This window comes from Poecilia reticulata, chromosome 2 (assembly GCF_904066995.2).
Source record: "Poecilia reticulata chromosome 2, P_reticulata-male-v2, whole genome shotgun sequence".
NCBI lineage: Eukaryota > Metazoa > Chordata > Actinopteri > Cyprinodontiformes > Poeciliidae > Poecilia > Poecilia reticulata.
Window position 1 is genome coordinate 24182607 of NC_088831.1, and position 24451 is coordinate 24207057.

The window sequence follows — 24451 nt, forward strand, 5'->3', positions numbered from 1 at the left end:
CTTCAACCTCATTCAAAGGACCTATACGCGTCAATATTTAGATGACACCATATTTGAAGTTTGACCCTTAACTCACAACCGCCACCATCATGGTGGTGGCATCATAATGCTGAGGGGGTCGCCGCTGCAGATAGACTCAGTTGACAAAGCATAAATGTGTGGCTCCGTGTGGGTTTCGGTGGTTTCCCCCCAAAACGACCACAACTGGATCTGTCGTGGTTCTCCAGTTTTCACCCCACAAACCACCGGTGCTTGTTGCTGGCGCTTTAACGTTAATGGTTCTGCAGAGGGCTGCTTCTGCTGCTCCCTCTGCGGTTCCCGGCAGCCACCACACCAAATGAAGTCGCATGTTCGTGGTGAACAGCAAACGGATCAAAGTGAGTCCTCGGTGGTCTGCAAATCTGAGGCTGTTTTTTTGGATGAAACGTGTCGTATTTATAGATTGTTTTTAGTTCCATCCTAAAATCTGGCTGAAAAATACGTTCAGACAATTTTTTCTTCTTCTTCTCCTTCTTCTTCTTAAGCCCGCGTTTTCCTGGCAACTTTCCACTCAGTCTGAGCCGAAACGGTTAACACACACGCCATACATCACAGCTGCTCATTCGCTCCCCAAAGCCAAAAAGGAAGTTTACTTACATTTTCACCACATAAAAATCCACGCAGGCTCCCTTGTCCCGTTCACCACAGAGGAGCCCTCTGTCAGTCTCGACTCTACGGACTCTGGGCGACAAATAACGGTGAAAGCCTAGGGAAAGTTTTTTTTTTTTTTTTTTTTACTTTTTTTTTCTTCTTAAAAATTGTGTCTCCTGGCTCGATGTTAACGGGGGGAGGCTGGGGCCGCTGTGTGTGCGCCATTCTCCCAAGTCTATTTCAACCCGCGCCACAGGAAACGCAGGAGCTGATCCAAGTTCAAAGTCACGTCTGCCGACCCCTATAAGAAGTTCTTTATTTTTGTGGGATAACCAGGGAGCATTCCCCAGATAGAGAGAAAGGCATAAAGAAAATTAAAAAAAGAAGAAGAAAAAGGGGAAAAAAATCAATAGGGGAAGGCTGCAGCTCTCTTCTAGCTGAAGGAAAAGAAAGAAGAAGAAGGAGAAAAAAAAGAGGGTCTGGCCCATTGCAAAATCCCCCCAAAGAGCAGTATTTCAACAGGTTATTAGAGGCACTATATTACACATTGAGAGCCGTTCTGCAGATGTAGTACCATAAATCACTGGAAATGTGAGTCAAAATGGGAAGTGAGAGCTCACGGAACGCAGTGACAGCCTCAGCACTGCGTGCGGGGGAAACGCCATCAATAAAACCTGCAATCTTGATCACATAAGGGGCGCTCCGGCTGCGTTATTATAAGGACCGTTCCTCCTCTCTGTTGGCCCGACAGTATCAATATGTTGACACGCTGGAAGGTTACTTGTGTGGCTTCGGCGACCTTGCGTTTCATGGATGTTTGACCTCTGACCCGTTAAGACCACATATGCCGCCCCTTGACTCCTTTTTGTAAAATAACCCAGTTTATGACAAAGCGTCTTTGTTTTAGAGGGAAAGAGAGGGTCTCTGATGCCCCCTCCCTCCCTCCTCACCCTCAAGCCTTATTCTTCTTACCGAGTCTGAGATATCGTCAGCCTTTAAAGTGATAAAGGAACTATAAGTCAACAGTTATTAACTCAAAACGCGAACATTTGTGCCTTAATTTCTGCTCGAAAAAAATAAAAAAAAAAATAATAAAAAAGGAAATTCTACCCCAGCGTGCAGTCATGCATAAACCAAAACTTGTGTGCGTAAATCACCCAGCAAGTTCAGTGACGAATTTTATAACCAAAATCAGAATTTTTTTTTAAGTGTGTTTATGGATCACGTCTACATTTATTGGGGTTTGGGAAGCAAAGCTTGCAGAAAAATCATAAACAATGCTCCAGCTGCTCCTGTGTGTTTTATGGGCTCCCATGAAGCAAAACGCTCTTTTGGATCTGCAGAATGTATTTAAAAAAATGTTTTACTACATAACAGCTCGTACAAAAGGGTGTAATTTAAATGTTTTTATTTTTTGGAACTTTAAAATTCTAGGATAAAATACCAAATTAAATTAGAGTCACTCTTGAAGGGAAGTTAAATGACCCGTATAACTATTTATTTATTTAATTTATTTATTTATATCCAAAGATACACATAAATATATATTTATTGTATGAGCTAATTGCAAAGTTCATCAATCATTTTAGCCTGTGGTGTCCTTGTAGTAAGTTTGAATTGAGTCAAACATTTTTTTAATAGAAAATGACGAATTTGAAATAATCTACTAACAGGGTGGTGGGGGGGGAGGGGGCTTGGGGGGGGGGACACTATTGGGGCATTTTGCAGTTTTATTTCTGCCCACACACCGCCATTTGCAACCCAGGGATCAACAGTTTTAAGGTGTGTTACTGTAGTACTGTAGTTCAGAAGGAAGGAGAAATAACACATCTGTGATAGGTGAACATTATCATCTAAAACAGGGACGTGTAGCGTCACAGTACAAGTTGGAGTTGAAGAAGTAAATAGAAACATTTCATAAAAACTTTTACAAAAGATGTACAGGGTTAAATATGACGAGATTTTTTTTTTTTTTTTCCCGGAGGCAATGGAAATTGTCTTTAGAGTCTTTAAATAAGTATATACAATTTTATAGTAGCGTAGTTGTGTGGTTTTACTTACTTCTGCGTGATGAAAGGCAGATTAAGTAACCCCAGATTCACACGTGATTACAGTTGAAGAGCATAGAGTAGGATATTGAGGATATTAATAACATCCGGGTAATAATAACAAAACCTGGAGTGTGAAAAAGTTTTTTTTTCTTTTTAATAATAAAAATTTTATTTTCTACGGAATCATATGTACCTTTGTCATTTGTATTTTTTTTGTCCCTGTACACGCATTTATTTATTTATTTATGCATTTATTTATCACTGTCATTTTATACTGTAGATTGTCGTGTAATGTTTAAATAATTTTTTTTGTATTTTCCCACTCGTGCGCAATGGTCATCTTCTATGTTTATTGATTTATTTTTATTTTTTATTTTTTGGCAGATCTTGTTTACCAAAATTCCTGAATATTAAATAGATTTTTCTTTGAAAGAAAGAAGAAAAAAAAAAGCACCCCTGGTGTGTGTGCGTATTTCCCTCGCTCTCTCTTCTACAGTCTAGTTGTGATCTTATCATCTTATACAAAAACAAGCATCTGGTTTATTTATTTATTTATTTATTTATTTATTTATTTATTTATTTATTTATTTATTTATTTGGCAGAATATTAGTGAGGCATTTGGAAACACCAGCTCTCGGGGTGAACTGGAATGCACTTGTCGCGTAAACTGATATTTCGGTCATCCACACACGCACCGGCGTCAGTAAACACACACACACACACACACACACACACACACACACACGCGCACGCACATACACAAATGGAGAGAGAGAGAGAGAGAGAGAGAGAGAGAGAGAGAGAGAGAGAGAGAGAGAGAGAGAGACGCACAAACCAGATCCGCTCGGTAACTTTGTGAGTACAACTTTTTGGAGTCAACAGCGATAAAGAGAGTGAGGGGGCGGAACCCTGCTGAGCCCCTGCGCTGAACGACAGCCAATCGCTTCGTTCTCCTAACTGCCAGTCACCGAAATCCGTCCAATACCCGCAGTGCCATTTCTAAACTGTATTCCCCACTGTGTCCTCCAACTGTTGTATGTTCTGCCAATCGCTTGAGGACAGAGTGGGGAAAGGAGCAAGCAGAGTTAGAAGCCGGACAAAAGAACTTATAGAACCCTTATGTACATATTTTCCTCATGTTTTAGAGCGCAAAAGCAGCTGCGGTGAGCGCGGATGGACTTGTGTGTGTAAGTTATGGAACCCCCTTTAAGCAAGAGGAACCCGGCGATAAGATTAGCGGATTTGGCAGCAACTCAGCCCCTTCCTCATCAGAATATGACAGGCTTCCCGGGGCTAGGGGGGCATCACCCTCTCTCCCACCATGCCCACCTCCACCCTGGGGAGCTGGGCAACGACCCCGGAGTGGCACTCACTCCATTTGGACCCGAGCACATGGCACAGACAAATGCTCTCAAACTTAGCCCGTCTCAGCACATTCAGAGCCATCCCGAAGCCCAGACCGCGGCATCTTTCACTCCTGCTCAGACCACAGTGGGTTTCCCCGTGGCTCACCCCCACTCAGGCTACTCAAGCAGCAGGGACTTCATCCTCAGGAGAGAACTCTCAGCCTCTGCTATGCATGCACTTGGCGACCAGCATAGTTCCGCCTCCTCCCCTCATCACCATGGCATGTTCATCTCGCCAACAGGTGCTTACGGGCATGCGGAAAGTGGGGCCCATTCACTTTTCACTGGACTCCACGAGCAGGCGTCCCCGGGCGCCCACCACCACCACCACCATGCCCTCAACGGGCAGATGCGCCTGGGTCTACCGGGGGACATCTACGGCAGGCCGGAGCACTTCGGGCACAGGCCGGAGCACTATGGCGCGTCCTCCCTGCACAGCTACAACTCCATGAACCTCAACGTCAACATCGCCGCCGCAGCAGCCGCTCCTCACGGAGCCGCGGGGGCGTTTCTGAGATACATGCGGCAGCCCATCAAGCAGGAGCTCATCTGCAAGTGGATCGACCAGGAACAGAGCCAGAAGAAGCCCTGCTCGAAGACCTACAGCACCATGCACGAGCTGGTCAACCACGTCACGGTGGAGCACGTCGGCGGACCCGAGCAGAGCACGCACGTCTGCTTCTGGGAGGAATGTCCGCGGGAGGGGAAGGCTTTCAAGGCGAAGTACAAACTGATCAACCACATCCGAGTTCACACCGGAGAGAAGCCCTTCCCTTGTCCGTTCCCAGGATGCGGGAAAGTGTTCGCCAGGTCGGAAAACCTCAAGATCCACAAGAGAACGCACACAGGTCTGTAAGGCATGCTTTTCTGCGTCCAAAACTTCCAGGAAAAAAACAAAACAAAACGAAAAAAAAAACGTAATCACTGAGCAGTTGCACTGTTTGTTCACCTCACTAAACAAACGGGTTGTGTGTTGGTGCGTAATTGCGCACAGATGGAAGTAAAACATTTAACGCGAAAAACAGAGAAAAAGTAATTGCAGAGAAGTAAACATTAATTACGTCTCTTCTTTAATATTAACTTCTTTTTTTCCCCCGACTCACTGGTCCAGGCGCCCGGAGGAGGCGTGAAAGGATTAGCGCATATGATTTGTAAAACGTGCTTACGTACATACTACTGCACGCGTAAATGTAATTGTCCTCGGGCGTAAGACGCTTTACGCCATAGCAGTTGAGATAGACTAGGATCCAAATAGAGTGCATGCAACTGAATGCAAAGCAGGTCATATGACTGAGTTGATCTGATGAGATAAATTTGGATAAGAATTGGACAGTTTCCCTTTTAAACATGGCTTATGTGGCGTTTGTTATGCATAGTTCCTCTGTACGGAGATAAAAATTATATATATATATATATATATATATATATATATATATATATATATATATATATATATATATATATATATATATATATATATATATATATATATATATATGTATGTATGAGGTGATCAGGATGTGATGCCCTTTTTAAAGACAGCAGGGTAGATATGGTAAACATCGCGAGAATAGTGTGTTTTGGGTCTGCAGTCAGATCAAAACAACTGCGTAACGAAGAGGACTCTGCAAAAGCTGTTTATTGTTGTTTTTACATTTTGAAGATTCCTTTTCTAAGTGACATTTCTATGCTTATCCTCGGATGTTTTGTTGTTCTTATCATTTACTGCTGCTGCTGCTTGTGTTGGAGATAAACCCTCAACTAATTGTCTATTCCTGTACTGTCCAAGTGGGGATTATTTTAAGTTACAGTTTTAAAGTTGTTGTTTTTTTTACTAACTTTCCACTAAGTGACTCCCATTGGCTTTAATGGGAGTTTAACATCATTTGTTGTTGTTTCTCTCTCTCTTTTCGAGATTATCTTTTTACTAAATAACTTTGTACCAATTTTGTCTTCATTTGTTTTATTTTTTTTCAGATAGATTTTTCTTTTTTTCCCCTCCAGTTAACTTTTTAGAATTATTTTTTAGATTAACTTTCAACTAGTGATCTTATTTTGTTTATATATGAATTTATAATAGATTAAAATACCCTTCCTAAGGGGCATTTTCTGTCATTACCTTTAGAGGTTTTTCTTTATTTTTTTTTATCTTTTGCGATATTTTTTAAGCTTTTGAAGATGATAATGTTACTATTTCAAAATAGTGTTATAATTGGAAATATTTTTTAATTGACATGAGCCAAAGCTGTCCTGCTAGGGACATAATCAGGTAAAACTTGATACTAATCAAAAACAGTATAAAATATAAATCCAGTTTTAAATAGTTTTAAATTGCACACATAAGAACTTCTGCCTCAGGAAACAAAAAAAAAAAAAAAAAGGAAGGAAGAAAATGCTGTGCGACATTACACAAGCGTCTCCTGGTGGTCTCCTGAGTGCCTTCCCCCCACCCTTCTCCCAGCCACATGCAAACATGGAAAACCAGAAGGGCCTGGAGGCGATGTTACACGTGTTCAGCAGAGGAATGACGCTTATATGTTGGGATAAGTGGGTGTGAAGCAGCGGATAGGTATTCAGTGGCGGAAAGAGTAGCTTATCTTTAAGATTTAACGCTGACAAGTTGTGTTGCAGTAGCTCCAGCCTTCATTTTTCTGGGTTTGTTCTGGCAGCTTTCAGACCCACATGATGACTGTGTGCGTTTCTCGTTTGTCCAAAGGAGAAAAACCCTTCAAGTGCGAGTTTGACGGCTGCGATAGAAAGTTCGCCAACAGCAGCGACCGCAAGAAGCACTCTCACGTCCACACGAGTGACAAGCCCTACTACTGCAAGGTGCGGGGCTGCGACAAGTCCTACACGCACCCGAGCTCCCTGCGGAAACACATGAAGGTGCACTGCAAGTCCCCGCCGCCGCCCCCCTCCTCCGCCAACGTCGCCTACATCTCCTCCACGAACACCCTGGTGGCCGAGCACAATCTCTCGCCGGGCTCCGAGACGCACCGGAACCGCTCGTCGAACCTCTCCCCGCAGGTCACCAACCTGAACGAGTGGTACGTGTGCCAGGGGAGCGGGGGGCCCAACCACCTGCACACGCCGTCCAGCGACGTGCCGACGTCGGATTCGGACGACGAGGACACTTTCAGAGGCTCAGACCCGAGGACGATGCTCTGATTGCCTGTTTACAACCCGGACCATGACTATGTCCAACTCGGCATTAAGTTGAGCCCTTTATAAGTACCGGCCACCAGAACCACCGACAAATGCAGCTCAACGCGTTGAAACAGTACAGACTGTGGATGCAATGCAGGTTCGCCTACACGAGGAGAGGGAGAGTTCAGTTGACCCCCCTGACCTATAAATATATATATATATATATATATATATATATATATATATATATATATATATATATATATATATATATATATATATATAAGTAATTTCGACCTTTAATCAGACTTCATATTTATAGATCACTACTTAAAATTAATCTCAATTTGACTGATTTGACTTTATATTAAAGAATTTACACACAGGTTTTTTATTAAGTCTTATATTTTGAAGTTAAAATGGAAATTTTTCAATTGAAAATATGTCACATTATGTTATCCCATGCTGTCTCATGAGTGACAACAAACAGATATTGACGAGAATACACAGGGAAAAAAAAAACAGTTTGGTTTTGGCAAAAAGTGATCAACTGAGTGTCCGAGCAGTTCTTGTTTTTCAGATTTCTTTTTTTTTTTTTTAAACCACTTTGGATGGAATTTTTTTGTAATATTTAAGAACTATTTAAGACTGTATTTTATGCAAAAAAAAAAAACAAAACAAAAGAAAAAAAACCACACACACACACATACACACAGGCGTAACACTCGTTTATATAGAGTCCAGTTTTAAAAAAAACAAAACAAAACAAAAGTCCCCCGAGACCCTAAAAATGTCGACTCTGTATGGATTTGTACATATGTAACCGTACCGATGCTTGTGAATGTTGTGTAGTTTGATTGACGGAGGGGTTCGTTTTGTACATTGTAATTTATTTACTGGTGTCCGTGTTGTTAACTGGAATTACAGAAACACCAAAGAATAATATTAATAATAATATTAATAATAATAATAATAATAATGATAATATCAGTTTTGGTGATGTAAAGAGCCCTACTGATGTTCGAATCTTCTTTTTTTCTTTTTTTTTTTTTCCACAAATTTATGTTGAAGTTTTTTAAGATCTGTGCTCTGTAAAAGATGAAATCATCTACCTGGATAGGCCGTGAAATGTGAAAAAAAAAAAAAGAAAAAAAAAGTCCCTCCTCTCGCATGCCTTTTTGTAGTGATGTGTCTTTCATATTGAGGTGCATGATGCCAGTGGACAGTATGGATTAAGGACAAAAAAAAAAAAAAAACTGAGAGAGGGAGATATGAATCAGTTATGACTGTGCAGACCCTTGATGTTTCAGATTTAATTTACAACACAAAACTCTTGGTATATTTAATAAAAACAGTCAGGACGAACACAAGCAAGCAAGTGTGGAATGATTGCAGCCAAAACCAAAATACCTATAGTGGCTATTTTCAGGTTTATTAAGAGGTCTAAGGAGGTTGTCCTCTCTTCTTTAATAGCCTTTTTAACTTTAATTAAGAGCCTACAAACCATCAGTCTCAACAGCAATGGGGAAAGCTGAAGTAGCGCCCTCATACTCTTTAACATATTCCCAGAATCAGGCCCAACAGGCCAAGGAGGGCTGATATAAACTAATCACTGAGCTAATGGGAAAACTTACAGCCCCCTAATGGCGCTAGTTCCTGAAAAGGCTGTGTCGACACAAAGCGGCTCAGGCATGAATCATTCATGGGAAAAATAAAAGATAAAAAGATATCTGACAATAAGCAAAGACTTGTATAGAGTGTATGAAGAAGGAAAAGGGAGGTGGGAAGTAGGTTCCCCTCTTATTTCCTCCATTAAAAAACGCAGAATCTCACTTTCAAAGAGTTACCCGTCCAGTCTGTAGAATAAAAATGGACCGGCGTCGGTTTGTGCGAGCACTTCAAAGCTTCCGCAGCTTCTCAGGGGGAAAGGCCGCCTGCTTTGACAGTCTCGCACGCCACGTTAGGATTTCTATGGCAATCGGGCAGCGAGACACTATCATTTGAATACGTCCGGTTTGCACTGTCACTAAATGGAGTCCAATCAAAGCACGGGTGGGTCGGGAAGGCGATGCCCCCCACCCCCTCGCCACCTCTTCCTCCTGAAGTGCGTGTTGTCACTGGCGGGTACAGTAGATGACGTTGACACGCAAGCTGAGAACTGTACAGAGTCACAACAGCAAAAAAAAATAAATCTTCAAAACACTTTTATTCTTGTGTAGGAAGAGCATCATGATAAAATAGGAAAGGGGTGTAAAAGCAGCTATTTCCTGTCAGAATTGAGACACAGCTGACTCAGATCAGCGAGGAGAATTTAATGAGGACTGAAAACTTGCTCCAATGTTCATTTAGAGCACGATAAGGTGCTCTTAGCTGGTGCAAAGAAACTTTATTAAACACCGACCTCTGTGGGTTTTTCTTAGAACGTCACGATAAGTTTTACTGGATATGAAAAAGGGACAAAATACCAAAATATTTAACTTATTTGGGCAGCCCAACCAATATGGTGGTGTGGTGTCATTAGGAGGGTGGGGGTCATTAGCAAACCCTTAAAGTTAGCTGACACAGTACTTTTTTTTTCCTAAGAGTGACCATAAGAGAGGAAAGGATGAACTTCTAAGAGTTGCAAAAATGTGCATATTTATCTGTTACGAAAATGTGGATTTGTCTTTTTTTATTTATTTTTGTTTTGCCCTTTGAGCATGCTACAAGTTTTCACTATAACTTCTGAGCCTGCTGCCTCCTTGTTGTGCATGGCAAATCAAATCTGGGAACATTAGCTGTAATTTCACAGCAATTTATCTCAAAATTAATTCTCTTATTAAATAGAGTTTGAACTTGTACATTATATCAGGATCCCTACTTAGGTCACACTAAAAATGAGAGAGCACAGCTCAAGTTGCGATCATTAACTTTTGCATAGGTTAAAAAAAAAAAACATGAAAAAAATGTAATTCTGCCATAGCAACAAATTGGAGGATGGGACAAGTTACACCAATTGTGAACCCAGAACTTTTGACGAGGTGTGTAATTGTGTCAGTGGTGTGTCTTTCCAGTAATTCCGAGACATTCCGTAAAAGATCATTTGCACGTTTCCAGACAGTTCCCACTTCATTTCACAGAGATGTGCAGAAGTGGCAGTTTGAGCGCGGTGAAAACGACACGCTTTCTGCTTAAATACCGAGCTGCAGGATTTGATCTGCCGAATACCGTCGTGTTTTATGTTGATGCTGTTAAAAAAAATGTGCAGTTCTGAAAAACACAAACATGTTATATTGTGTGGTAGCTAATAATGATCACTGTGGGAAATGTTAGAACTCAGTGCCTCTAAAACTTTACAGTGTCTAATAAATTATTCCAGACATCATTAAAAGATGAATCCAAAAGCAAAAAAGCTCACAATAAGTAAGAACCAAGTAAATTACAAAATTAAGGAATAATTACCCGGAGTAAAAGTTGCTGGAGTTGCAGTGTTTTTTGTTTAAGATTTTGGATTATGTAGGTCTATTCGCACACTCATTACAGACGGATGAATAGCATCAATTGACTTTAGATATGTTTTCAATTTATTACCCCATTTCATACTTAAGTTGCCATTTTGGCTCTTCCAGCTTCCACTTCACACCTGCATATGACAAAGATAGGTCACAGCAAGCTCACAAATCTAACTTATTGTTTTATTTAAATCAATACTGTCAACTGGAAAGCATGTATTGCACTGTATTCCCATATAGTTTAGGTTCTGATTCTTGTTTGCGCTCATACGAATGTAAGTAGTTGCTGACGCATATCTATTTTTATGAGATGACTTCGAGGGGAGCAAAAATTGAACTTTAACTATCCAGTGTCAAAGCAGGTCAGTAGGAAATGTATGGTACCGTTTCGCACCCCAAAATGTCAGATTAAGAAGCAAACAAAAATGCGACAGTACAAAAATCTTGAAGAGGAAAAATAGCCAACAGTTGTACTAGTACTAGTACCTATCACTGTATTGTCAATGGAAGATTGATATGTAATATTTACAGGACAGAAAAGGGAAGCGCTAGTGTCAATTAATAGTTTCTAAACATGGTTTCAGATAGTTGTCTGTTTAAGCATCCATTTTTTCAGTACAAACAATTATACATTTTTTCAGAAATTTTGTAATAAATAAATTAAAAACATAAATCGGTTGCTGTGTTCCACCGCCATTAAGTCTTAGTGGGCCCCCCCAAGTGGCCGCCCCTTTCTAAAACTCTCTGTAGACACCCCTGTCAATAGGTACCCCCCCCCCCCCCCCCACCCCGGCCCCCAACAACCCCCAAAAAAGGGGAGAGAAGCTCCTGTTAGGAAACAGACGCTCCAAAATAAACATGATGGAAAATAAGCAGAGACACTCCGCGGCCGCATTAAAAAAAAAAGAAAAAAAGGAGGGGGACTTAATAAAAAGGAGTGAAGCGGTCACCCTTCAGCGAGAAACGCTTTGAAGTAGAACTTATTATCTGAGGAATACTTTTTGGGTTGTCCTAACGACGCCGCTGAATGGGAAAGGCGCTGCTTTTGTCAGCGATTTGTTCTCCTTTAGTGGGATGTCCGTGGAAATCACTTACATGGGCCACCTTAACATATACTGCCTGCAAATCAGTAACTGGCAAGAGTCAGACATGCAGACGCCACTTTGGAGAGGACAAAGAGGGGGGAGGAGGTGGGAGTTAACTAAAAAGAGGGAGACAGAGAGAGACAGAGCGAGAGGGGGAAAGAGGGGCTCCCAGTGAGAACGTTGTTTGCTTCTCAATTGCGCCCCTTTAAAGGGGTTGAGCGATAATTTCTCAGACGAGCGTGGACCCAAAACAAACGCGGACTTGTCAGCGTTTACAAGCTTTATCCATCTCCTGAATGCTGCCGGCACAATGCGCACGAAAGTTGCATGTGAAGCGACGACAAAAAAAGTTAAAGCGTCCTGTGAGTGTGTGATCAGAGAGCACCTGCAGCCGTGGGACGGCTCACCTCTCCGGGGGAATCAGAACGCAGTCGAGACAAAAAAAAAGAGAGAGAGATAATAATAATACTAAGAGTATTTATTTATAGAAATGGGAAACTCTTCACACCGTGCGCCCTAAATCTTCAGATCCCATTCGGCAGACCTGCGAACACCTTGTCGCGGTTTTGGCCACACAATAAAATCACACTTTTCCTGATCCCTATTGGGTGAAAACTAAAGAACATCCGAGTGATAAACGCGAGACCAAGGCCCCTGAAAATGAGGGTTAAGAGAGGGTCTGAGTTTAATCAATATTTACCCAACTCCTGATGGCACAATGAAGCTGCTCTCTTCGCGCCTTTCCCGGTTAAGTTCCACAGGTTTGGTCAAAAACGACATAACGGCGCATGAATTTGCATTTTTTTAAAAACGATTCGTGTGCGTCAAAACTGAGCAGAAGTTCGCGCAGAACAACACCTGCTCGTCTTACTGTTTCGTGATTTTCTCACGAACACATTTTTTCATTTTCTCAGCCACATATATATATTTTGCCTTCCAGGCGTTTTGCCAAAGGCTCCCACCTCTGGGTAGGTGCGGTGTTATATTTCATGAGAAGGTCCGAAAACAAAGCAGTCCAGTTGCCTTTGCAACACTCTTCTCTTGTCAAAAAAACTTTCTATTCGGAGTTTATTCTCTCCCTCTTTCTCTCTCTCTCTCTTTTTCTCACGCTCTCTCGCTCTTCCATCGTAAGTAAAGCGCAAGTTTTTCAATCTGCTCAGCGAAAAGTCAGCCTGGATGTTCTCCCCCCGCCGCCCCCTTTTCCCTTTTTCCATGCTCGACAGCCTGGAGGGGATAAGTTGGTCTTCAAGTTTAAGATGCGAATTTGTCGGATTTTTAAATTTTTTTTTTTTTTTTTTTGAGCCTTTGAAGAAAGTTTTGAATAGAGACTTTTCCACCCTCCTTTTGTCGGATGTCTCCAGGGGGAACGTCGCGCCTCTTCAGCCCGGTCTCAGCAGCTGCGCTTTCACCCTTTAGCCCCGATGTGTTTCGCGAAGGAGCTCCACATCCGACAAAAACTGATCTGCGGAGTGTTATTATTTTTATTAGCTTTTTTCTTTTACTTTTAGTGGAACGTCATTGAATAAATTATGGTCTTCTCCAAACTCTTAAGTTCTGTTTGAAGGTGCCTCATATTCAACGCGTTTTTTTTTTTTTTTTGCCCCGTCTCATCAGGGGCGTTGCTCGGCACGGAGACGTACCGGGGCACAAGATCTGAATCATAAACCACAGTCTACACATAGGTCTGACTTTGTTATCGGTGCCCTGGAAGCACACGTAGAACACAACACTCATGGGGGGGGAAAAAAGGAATAAATAGTGACTTTCTTTCTGTATTTTCTGCAGTAAATCAAAAGTTTCAAAAAGTTTCAAAAGCTTCCGTGTTTTAAATGCTTACTTGAATTTTCTGAGGTTGTCCATACAAACTCAGTCCCTGCACACACATTTTTCTTTAGTCTGGCATTCATTCTTTAAATATGTTTATCCAAGTTGTGGGACTCTTGTGTCATCTTTAATAGTTGATGTTGAAGCACTTCGATGAAGCGCAGCCCCAGTCAGACGGGTCTTGGCATCACCTGTGCTTTAGTCCTTTGCACATTATTTACCTGCTAAAGATCTCATTTGACCTATATTTGACTTGCAGGTGAAAAGTCTCATCATTTTAATCACGAAAACCATCCATGTTTTTAGAATGAAAAATGGGGTAAACGAGAAAAATAAAGTCATTAAAATCAGAGACAAAAAGGCTGCTTAAAAACACAGATACCAGGCAGTTATTCTCTAAATTTGATGAATTTCCAAATTCCGCCAACATAAACATCAAACTTACACAAACGTTTTTTTTTTTTTTTTATTTTTATCTCATCTGTTAAAGATCCGAGTTTCGCAAACGTATGGGGCTGGTTTGCAATGCTGCACCGCTGCTCAAAGGAGCGTGATGCATCACTCAGAACCTGACATCAAATCTGGTGGCTCGGTAACATCTGTGGGGGTACGGAAACTTGGTGCCGCTCCAAAAAGCCCCATCCCAGGACTGGGAGCCGCTCCAAGTGCTGCAGGTGAGGGGGAGCAAGGTCGTCCACGGACAACCGCATGAGCCAGCCGCCGCCGTACCTTGGCCCTATTATACGGCCCACCGGCCAGAAAGTAGAAAACCAAAGTGCAGATGAGCGTGAGCATGCTTCCCCCGGCCGCCTCTTATTGAATGACAAGGCTTTTCTAAAAGCCTCTAAATGCAGGATGTAGGCCTCAGCGAAACTTGGAAAGTGGGGATGAGGGCGGGTGGAGGGAGATGGTCAGCTACTCCATCAAAGTGCAGCAGATGGACTTTTTAGTGATCTGTATTCTGATTTGTGCCCAGGGATGATGCTGGTTCCATGATGCTGGACGGAACAAGAAGAAACAGCTTCGCTTCTGGCAGCTTCTGTGACTTTCATGACCTTTTTTTTATTATTATTATTCGAAAACGCTGCACTTCTTTTTTTTTTTTGACAGATTTACAGTTTACATATATTGAGAAAACATGTGGATCTATTCACATCTGACCACAGTGTTTCAGCCGTAAATATTTACCATTTACGTATATTTACGTATGTCTTACATGTGATCACAGTGCAAAAGTATTATGACTTTTCCATATTTTATTTCATTACGACCACGAACCTCAGTGTATCTTTGGGGAATTTACTAGAGCATATAGAGCAGAGAGCAGTTATACGTGGCTGTAAAAAGTATTTTCTTTTAGTTTAAACATTTTTGAAAAGTGTGATGTACGTTTGTATTCAGTCCCTCCTGAGTCGACACTTTGTAGAAACAGCTTGTGTTGCACATTCCTCTTTGCAAAATAGAACGTGAACTTCGATTTTCAAGTCTTGTAACAGATTCTCAATTGATTTTTGATTTGGACTTTGATTGGGTCATGCAATTTGCTTAGAATTAAAGAATCACGGTCTCTCTTTACTCTTTTGCAGCATCAACAGGGTTTCTTACAGGATTTTCCTCTACTTAGCTTTATCCATTTCCACCTCAACTCTGACCAGCTTCCCTGTCCCTGCTGAGGAAACCCAATCTCACAGCATAATGCTGCCTCCACCATGCCTCTCAGTGGAGTGTGTTCAGATGTACTTGCTAAGTTGTGGCAAACTTTAAATTTCACTTCTTTTTTTTTCCCCTTTTGGCTTTCAGCTCTGGGTTTGTTTATTCCACCACACATAGAGGCCGACGTGGCAGAGTGCATCAGTGCTGACTGATTCTCCCACATTAGCAGTGGATCACTGCTGCTTCCACCACAAGCATAATGGTTGGTTTAGTGGTTTCTTGAAGGGATTTGGTACACTTTTCAGGGTTTTTTCTTTCTATAACTTTTTAAAAAACCAATTCAATCATTTTGATTGTCTGCAATACTTTCTGTTCATCTGCTCCACTAAAACCCTGAAAAAGTACATTGAACTTTGTGGGTTTCCCATTGCAAACTGTAGTAAAGTTTAAGAGATGTGAATACTTTTTCCAAGTCCCGGTAAATCTGCTAGTTTTCTACGTGTTGGATACGTGCATGTGGTTGCACACCGGAGCAAAGATGCACTTCAGCCCTTCATAAATAAAGGATTACCCAAACCATTATGACCCTTAGTAATGTGATTCAAATCCATGCTTCGCCCCCCCCCTACACCTCTCATATCTTCAAACTTATCTGCGATTGAGAAAAATTACTTCAGCCACATAGAGCCAGACTACCACTTTCTTCAATTCCCTCTCTTTTGTACGATCAACCCTCTTCATTGTGGACAGAGATTGGCATCAGAGGCAGATTTGGAAAGAACTGTGTGCCTCTGACATCAGAGGGCTGGCCCCTGAATGCATCTGGGTTTACCGCAAGAAAAGGTCAGCGTCCAGAGAGGGGAGAAATCCCTCTTACACAGCTGGGGAGGGAGGAAAGTGGGGTATCTTTTGGGGGGCAGAAATAGAAGACAAGGGAAGAAAAAAAAAAAAACTCAAGTCAGTACACAGAGAAGAAACATGAGCGAGGAAAACTCCAGCATGAGTCAGGAAAATAAAGGAAAGACAAGAGAGCGCATGCAACGAGAACAACTCCTCTGACTTTCACCATAGCTGAACCGTCACATACTCATTGTGGGCAAAGTGGTGAAGCTGGTTAGCAATCAACCTTTGCTTCCGGCTTATCTGTAGGAGTTCCAATTCAGCGCGATAAGCCAGCAAACTAATGCTAAAGCATCCAGTGTGGAGACACCACAGCCTCTTTCAGCACGAGGAGCCGAGACCTCCCTCTGACTTCACGGATGGTCCGTATGGAGCCTCAAAAACATCACAAGCGTCACACCTACTCGCGCTCGCTGACTTGACTTTGGCGTTGGCTGATATGGCTCTGACTGTCCAGAAGAAAATGTGGTGTCTTGATGTTTCCAACTGACCAGGGATAAGCCAGAAAGGAAATATGGTTGGCTGGGCAATAGGATTGAGATACGGAGGTCTCCATCTGGCCCAGAGCTTCAAAGAGACGTGGGCTGGTGAGGCCCCAGTCTGGTGAGGCCCCAGATGAGGCTTAAGGCAAGAAGTGATTGAATGCTGAGATGACTTTTGGCGTTTCTGCTGTCCACAGAAACAATCATCCCTTTACCAACTACTCTGATTTCTTACGACGCTGAATGCACATTTGGCTCTAGAGCATTTTTTTTTTAAAGATTGTAAAGACAAAATGCAGCCGGTGTGCTATTGTCATGTTATGATACGCTTGATTTTTTAAACGCCAATTTTATATCGGGTTAAAAACGGCAAATTTTAACCATGTAAAGCCAAACATGCTGGTTTTAACTGCAGACATTTCAAAGAGACGCAGGCTCCACCATGTCTCAAAGTGGGTAGCTGTCTCTTTAACAAGGTTTGTACTTTCCTTAAAAATCTGCTATTTCATAAATAAGCTGTTGTATTTACAAGTTTTCCTTAAAAAAAAAAAAAAACTTGGAAAATGGATAATAAAAATGAACCAAGACTATAATACAGTTTTAAAAACTATGTGTGAACTTTGTGTGTTTTTGTTTGTTATTACAATATTGCGAAAGCCTTAGGGGATCATTGTGATGCCAAACAAGAAGAGCGGCAAAGTCTGAAAAACAAGATCCAGATGTTTTCTTAAAAGCATTCAATAGCCAGCTAACTTTTTTATTTTTATTTTCCATCATTGATTTCTTGTATTTGGCTCTAATAGGATAAGAAATGATGGGTGATTATTCCACGGTATCCACATCATGAGTGTCACGTGTTTTATGCAGCTGGGAATACATCTACACAGTCATGCTTTCTTGCAAACAAGAAAGCATAGGTGTTTTACAGCCAGCTGACCGGCAGTGTGCAGCATTAGGTGGGACAGCAGCACTGCTCCATTCAGCTGAAGAAAATCCAATCATTACAACACTTCCTCTGGGATATCTTAAAAAGTAGAGGAAAATGTTGCAGTTGTGAAACCATAGCTGTTAAAAATCTTGGAGTACTTTGATGCCAGTCGCTGTCCATAACTTACAGAATCAAAAACACAAACAATGCAGCCTGCGACTCCTTCCTGTGAAGGTACAGATGACAGCCATAATGTGTCTGCTTCTGTCCCAGAGGACGTTTGGTGCTGGACTGTCCCGATCACAAGACTAATTGTATAATTAGTCTGGCTCCACTGGGGACGAGAACCTTTTGGCCCTTTGGAGACACTTGCCATTGTTAATGACAGTATATCTCTGGAAATATTAAGGCTTATCCATCTTTTGCGCTATTAAATCTGAAAGGTTGTGATTTCATTATCATGCTTGACTGATGGCTCGTCGCATTCCTGTCCAAAAGGATAACCTGTAACGCTCGTGGTGCACAGGTGAATCTCAATCATAAATGAATAAATTTCTTCCAATAATTCAATTGAAAATGTGAAACACGTATGTAGATTAGTAGCACTCAGAAGTTATGTATTTCAAGTGTGTATATAAGCTAGTTTTGTAGTAATGAAAATTAACCATCAGTTTCTCCAAAAATGAATCAAATGATGACAGGTCACACACACACATATAGTCAAAGGACAGTAAACCACAAGAGGTCATTGCTAAACTGGTTAGCGGTTCAGAGTGTGCTGTATCTTAGTCTTTTGGTGGAAAGTTGAATAGAAGGGAAAAGTGTGACAGGAAAAAACGTGCACAAGCAACCTGATTCCACCTGATTTTACCAGCCACATATAATCTAGAGGAAGTTGAAAAGTGCCTGACACTCTTTACTCCTCAGCAGATTTAGGGGCTGACCGCCTCAGCAACACGAAATACTAAAGCAGCAATCCGTACAAAAGGAGTCCTGAGCATTGAGAGCAGATACTGTGCAGCACATGGGCTAAAGAACATTATTGAATATAAATAATAACTCTTTATTCATATTTAATTTTGTGTATCTTCTATATTTCAGAAATGAACACCTGAAATGTCCCAATTTGTGTTTCACAAATCTATGCGAGTTTCACTTTTTAGCTACTGAAATAAACTTTCATTGGTGTTCTAATTCTTTGAGATGCAATAATATTTTTTTTAAAAATAGATTTGCTCACTTTCTCATTCCCCTCAGGTTTGAGGGAGGAGAAGAGTAGTCATGCCTTGTGTTCATTACATTGGGAGTGTGGGAGCGGTGAAGGGGGGTTGGGGGCATGGGGATGGGGGCTGCCCAGCTCCTCCTTCGATTTTCAAAATAACCATATGCAGCGTTAGACTTTGTCACAAGCAGAAGTTGGAGGCATGTACTCTTGACGACGAGGGCGGTGACAGGAGGAAGCCAGGAGGGAGACCAGAGTCGCGCAGGTGCCCCAGTTCCGTCTGGGGCCGTGGCGAGGTTAGGCCGCTTCTCTATCCAGGAGGGGCCCCATAGGTGCCCTCATTAAGCAGGCCCCTGTTGCATCGGCTGAGGAGAGGTGCGACTCCTCACGCTGGAAATCCCCCTCCCTCACCTGGCCCCTGTCCGTCTGTCGCAGCTCCTACAGGGAGCTCTCAAAATCTGAATGATAATAAGCGTAACACCAACAATAACCCTGTGCAGGGATAACCTCCTGTTAGCCTAATGAAGCTCTCCAATAAACTAAATCATCTCTTGGAAAAACAACAACAACAATAAAAGCAGAACTTTAGCTCACTGACCCAATTCCAATCTGCAGCTCATTCCCTCTCCCTCCCTCCATCTGCTTATGTCTAAAGAAGCACATCTGAAAAAAAAGGCAACAAATAAAAGTTTGTTGAAAACTTCCCCTGCAGCACGCTGTGACCGAGATTCAAAGGGCAAGCGGTGCTTCATTAACCGCATCTCCATTTACTTTCCATCCCCCCTGAGTCTGCCACAGAGCGGATTAATGTCAATTACCTGTCGTTTTGCAGCATCCAAGCCAACAATATGGCGATGCTGCCATACATTTCCCAGACATGACGTCAAAAAGTGGAAACGGTGCGAGATGCCGTTTCAGTTCGGCTCATTTTTTTTGTTTTATTTTTTTTAAATAAATTCAAGTTATTAATTTCCAGAGGTGTAGTTATGTTTTTGCTTGAAGATTTAGTCAATTTCATAACAGATTATTGATGTTTATGGGCATAGGCCCAACCTATTCAAACAGAGGGCGCACTTCACGTGTTTAATTGATTCCTAAATCCCAATTAGCAGGCGGTACAAGTTTTAAATGTGAAATAAATAAAAAAGAAAAAGAAAAGAAAAAAAAAAAAAGAAAAGAAGGAGCCCGAGATGTTGCCAGATTCATTCAGACAGCCGCGCCGGAACGTGGTTCCTCTGTAAAGAGCCACATTAAAGGGACTGACCGTATAGTGCAGGACAAAGAAAACACTATCCAGCTCGAGGACCAATGAGGGCTTCCTTTCACTTTTCAATCGCTCGTGGTCCTTGCTCGGGATTAAGAGAGGGCTCTTGACTCCGTCTTTGACACAAAACCAGGAGTGCTTGTCTGCAAGTTGAAGAGGGGCTGGGGTGGAATGAAAAGAGGGAAGAGAATAAAACGTGAGTCCAGGGTTATCGTTGTTAATTGGATTAGATAGTGTCATGTCGAAGCGCGGAGAGATTCACCGGGATAAGCACACAATTACCCAAAGTGGATATTTGAATAAACGCAATTAATTTAAGGAATATGCCTTTTAATAAATAAATAAACTGCTCAATGTGCTATTTTTCTTAGGGAGGGGGACCCCAAAAAAACCCCTCAAGTTTCTAGTCACTCCGGAGCTGCGCGCTGCGCCAGACTGAGCGTCAAGCAGCGACGGCGATAACAAGGTGCGCGCAGCTGTGCGTGCAGGTGCGCGGCCTCCACCTGCTCAGCGGCCATGCGGGAGGGGGAAGGCCGGTGCGAATCAGAAGCATCGGGGACTTGATTATGCGGAGAGATCAGTGTGTTATTCCGCTTATTAAAAAATATAAAATAAAAAAATCCGCCGATAAAACAAACTTTTGAATTAAACAAGAAACATTTACAGTAATTGTCCGTGTATATATTTGTCCGTATATATATATATATATATACGGACAAATGATTAATATATATATATATATATATATATATATATATATATATATATATATATATATATATATATATATATATATATATTTTATCATTTGGGTATAGTTTCATCAATGTCCTTGAGCAGAAATTAAGTTGAAAAGTTCAACGACCCGTGGCGCCACCAAGATGAGTGGGGCGTTGACAATGAATATGCATTTTTAGAGGAAAAGAAGCGTGTCAAAAGAATCATCAAACTGTTTTGAAATAAACCAAAGTGTCAAAAGAGGATCTCATTACTGTATTCCGAAATATTTTTTGCATTTTTTTTTTTTTACACAATTAACATATCAAACGAACTGATTTTTAGTGCAAGTACGGAGTGATGGGAACTCTAAGGATCAGGGCTCCTTAAATTTTAAAGTCCCCTTAGTCAAACTTAATGCAACTCTTGGGATTCTGTTGTAGCTTTCGTTGCTGGTCGTGTATTGTCTGAAGGATCCCTAAATGAAACAGCTCCAACTAATTATTTAAAATCTTACACGGCAGATGGTGAATAAGAATATCTAGTGATATTAGATGATCTGAGGTTGCCTGAACGAAGACTTTCACTTGAATTCTCATCGAAATGCGAATTTCGATGAGAATTTAGCATTTCAACAATACAGTTGTTACAGTATACTTAAGTATACTGTAACAAAAATAGAGCAGGTAGCGCTGTGAGAACTTAACCTTCATCGAAGAAGCTAAAATGCAAGATTCATACATCAACTTGAATGACCAATATTCCATATCTTCGCAAATTCATTTTTATAGCGTGAAGGAGGCAAACTTATCTTGATCCGACCACAGTGAGAGAAATCCCTGCATCAGTGACGGTAGAGTTTTACATCTTTACGTGATTCTTCTTCAAACTGTCAAGGTGCGTGATGGACGAAAAGTTTTCCCACGGAGGAGAGGAGGACCCTACAGGACCCCGTAGGGAAAATAATAATAATAATAATAAAAGATTGACTATATGTGTTACAACCGTTTTCTTTCAATCAAATTTGTAGTTAGAGGCAGGTGTTAGACTGTGATCTCACCTCCTTGTCATGTGACCACACACCTCAGCTGACGTCTGCCTTTTATTGGTTGCTCCTGCTCCCCCCCCCCCTGTCTGAACTTTGCATGTGCGTTCAGGAACAGCGGATATTATGCCACTTTTATTAGTTTCATTCCACGACTTAAGTTGAGAGGTGTTACATCGTGTAGAGTAGTAGTTTTTTTTTTTTTGGCCAGGCTGCAGGGAACTAATTAAAAAAAAAAAGAAGAAAAACAAAAGCACGAGATATTCTGACAATAAAGACGACTAAAATAATACATACGACAATCAAGCGCGACTGAAAGAAGAAAGGTAAAAAAAAAAATTAAAAAAAATTACCAAAAAGTTGTGGAAACCGTTTCATTACACCACCCCTCCTCCTCCTCCTCCTCCTCCTCCTCTTCCTCACCCCTGGCAACAGCAGACAAAGCGGGCTGGTTTTAGTGGTCTCCGCCGGACCGGTCAGCCTTTGATCTGGGCCTGTTAAGAAGAAGTGAATCGTGGAGAGGGGGGTCCACCGAGGAAAGGAGCAGTGGAGGAAGGTAATGTCACCAAGAAATGTCGTTTTTTGTTTGTTTGTTGTTTGTTTAGTTCTCAATAATTACAGAAAAAAAGATAAAATCCTATTCGTTTTAGTTAAAGGGCAGATAATCTTACAATTAGGGTGATTCAATCCATGTAGAGCCAAAATTGCTGATAATAAATCCACACTATAAAAAAGGGAATACGAGGGTATTAAATTTTAGCCATTAAAATATATTTCTTTCCTAAAAACAAATTATGTTGATGTAGAAATAGTGTTCAGTGGTGGCTAGATCCTAAAAGCACTGTCTGTTTTATTGGGGTAACAAATCCTGAACTTTCTAAGCAGAAGATTTTGGTTCCGTTAACATTTAGCATCGTTTGACATGCTAAAAGGTCAAACGGGACCACAGCAAAGGACCTATGTTTATGTGGGCTGAATTGTTAATGGATGGATGAACTTGGTAAAAAGTTGAGAACTACCATCCGTGGGAGAAAGTTGAGAACACTTTAGTTTCTTTGTTGGAGCTTAAATCCAAGTCTAGCTTGCTTAGCGACAATGCTAATGCTAAACTCAAACGTGTTAGCAAGCTGTACTTCTCGACCCGATAGCTGTTGCCGATCCCTATCTTAGCTGCTGTCAGGAAAAAGCTTTCTACAACTTCGCTTTTGATTGGACTTAAAAAGTTTATCACTATTTTAGTAGCCTATGCTTAGCAAAAACAAAAACACAATTTGGCTAGCTAACTGAACTTTCTAAATCCTGTGACAGTTTATATAACACTTGAAGCATTATTCACATGCCAAATTCTTTTTTGTTTGTTTGTTTCTTTTCAACACTGATGAAACTTCAAAAGGTACATATTGTAATTTAGCTGTTTTACACTAATAACCTAAAGTAATTTGCACTCAGACCAGATTCAAATGTGTTGACCTATAACATATAGGAACATCATTTTCTTTTTTCAGGTAAATTCTAAAAGTTTGTTTTAACAGCACTCAGGTTGAAAACTCAAGAACAGAGATGGCCTGTAAATGTAAAGGGCCAAAGAGTTGGTGGGTAAACACTGAAAAGGCCAAAGTGGATATATATATATATATATATATATATATATATATATATATATATATATATATCTCAAATGGAAAAAAACAAAACAAAAACATGCAAATAAGCGAAAAGTTATTTATTTTTATTTTTATCAAACATATTGTAAAGGTAAGTTATAGTAATTACATATTTTTTTTCAGTCTTTGCTAAAAAAAAAAAAAAAAAAAAAAAGGAACATTTAAAGCCCCTTTTAAATTGAGTTAGTGATGGTATAATGTGCCAGCTGACGCAGCAGAGGCAGCAGGCCTTGGTAGATTTCACAACCAGGCAGGCTCACTGCTACGGTCATCAGAGCGGGTTCACAAATGGCTTATGATCAGAATGAAACATTAAGATATATAAAGTCGGTTGCCAGGGTTCATTTTGTCACGTATGTGTTTAAAAAAAAAAAGAGCTCGCTGGAATATTGTTTAAAAGGCCCGAGGCTCACATAAAAATCATTTTTTTTCTTTTTTTACTTCAAAATGCATCGTTTCATGTCATTTTATGATCCATTTACTGGTAAAAATTTGAAGAACGCAAAGCAGAAATTCACTTTTTTTTGTTTTGTTTTTAATTTAAAGCGTTTTTAACTTTCAGCCCATAGGAGAAACCGAGCGTCCAGCTGTCCGCCCGAGGGGCCGCGCATGATCGACCCTCCTGTCAGCTTCTCTGAGGTCTGGGCCTGAGCTGACATCGCTTCAACAGCAACAGCAGCTCCGCAGCCAACGCAAACAGCATTATTGGACGTTAATTAGCACAAGTGAGACGTGCTCCTCCCTCTCTCAGCTCCGTTATATTACAACTGAACAAATAAATCCTCTCCTCTCAAACTGCGGCGTTTCTTATGGCTTCGGAATAAAAATCTGCCGCTGCAATTAGCCCGTCATACATCGCCATTAGAAGTCTATTAAAACATCCAAGTCATTATTTGAGCATCCCCGGGCAGGAGGGAGGCGGGGGGAATTAGAAGAAAACT

The 24451-nt window shown here is 41.2% G+C and overlaps 2 protein-coding genes and 1 long non-coding RNA gene across 6 annotated transcripts in view; 2 read left to right on the forward strand and 1 right to left on the reverse strand.

The window, feature by feature from the left end:
- Positions 1 to 3343, reverse strand: part of LOC103479141 (uncharacterized) — a 120263-nt gene extending 116920 nt beyond the window's left edge. For 2 of the 4 annotated variants that reach the window (XR_014085195.1, XM_081601155.1), the window contains exon 1: positions 637 to 722. The gene's annotated coding sequence lies outside the window, so the exon portion shown is untranslated. Of the gene's footprint in view, positions 1 to 636 lie in introns of all 4 variants that reach the window. The other 2 variants (XR_001776177.2, XR_014085194.1) reach the window with 2 other exon arrangements.
- A 146-nt stretch (positions 3344 to 3489) lies between these two features.
- zic5 (Zic family zinc finger 5) lies at positions 3490 to 7452 on the forward strand. Its single transcript, XM_008433418.3, has 2 exons — positions 3490 to 4936; positions 6805 to 7452. Exons 1-2 carry the CDS (start codon positions 3877 to 3879, stop codon positions 7254 to 7256), a joined length of 1512 nt encoding a protein of 503 aa, XP_008431640.1. The 5' UTR covers positions 3490 to 3876; the 3' UTR covers positions 7257 to 7452.
- Positions 7453 to 22164: 14712 nt separating this feature from the next.
- On the forward strand, positions 22165 to 24337 carry LOC103479162 (uncharacterized). The gene is made up of 2 exons (XR_535911.3): positions 22165 to 22402; positions 24073 to 24337. It is a non-coding gene; the product is annotated as an uncharacterized LOC103479162 (long non-coding RNA).
- The last annotated feature ends 114 nt before the right edge of the window (positions 24338 to 24451 follow it).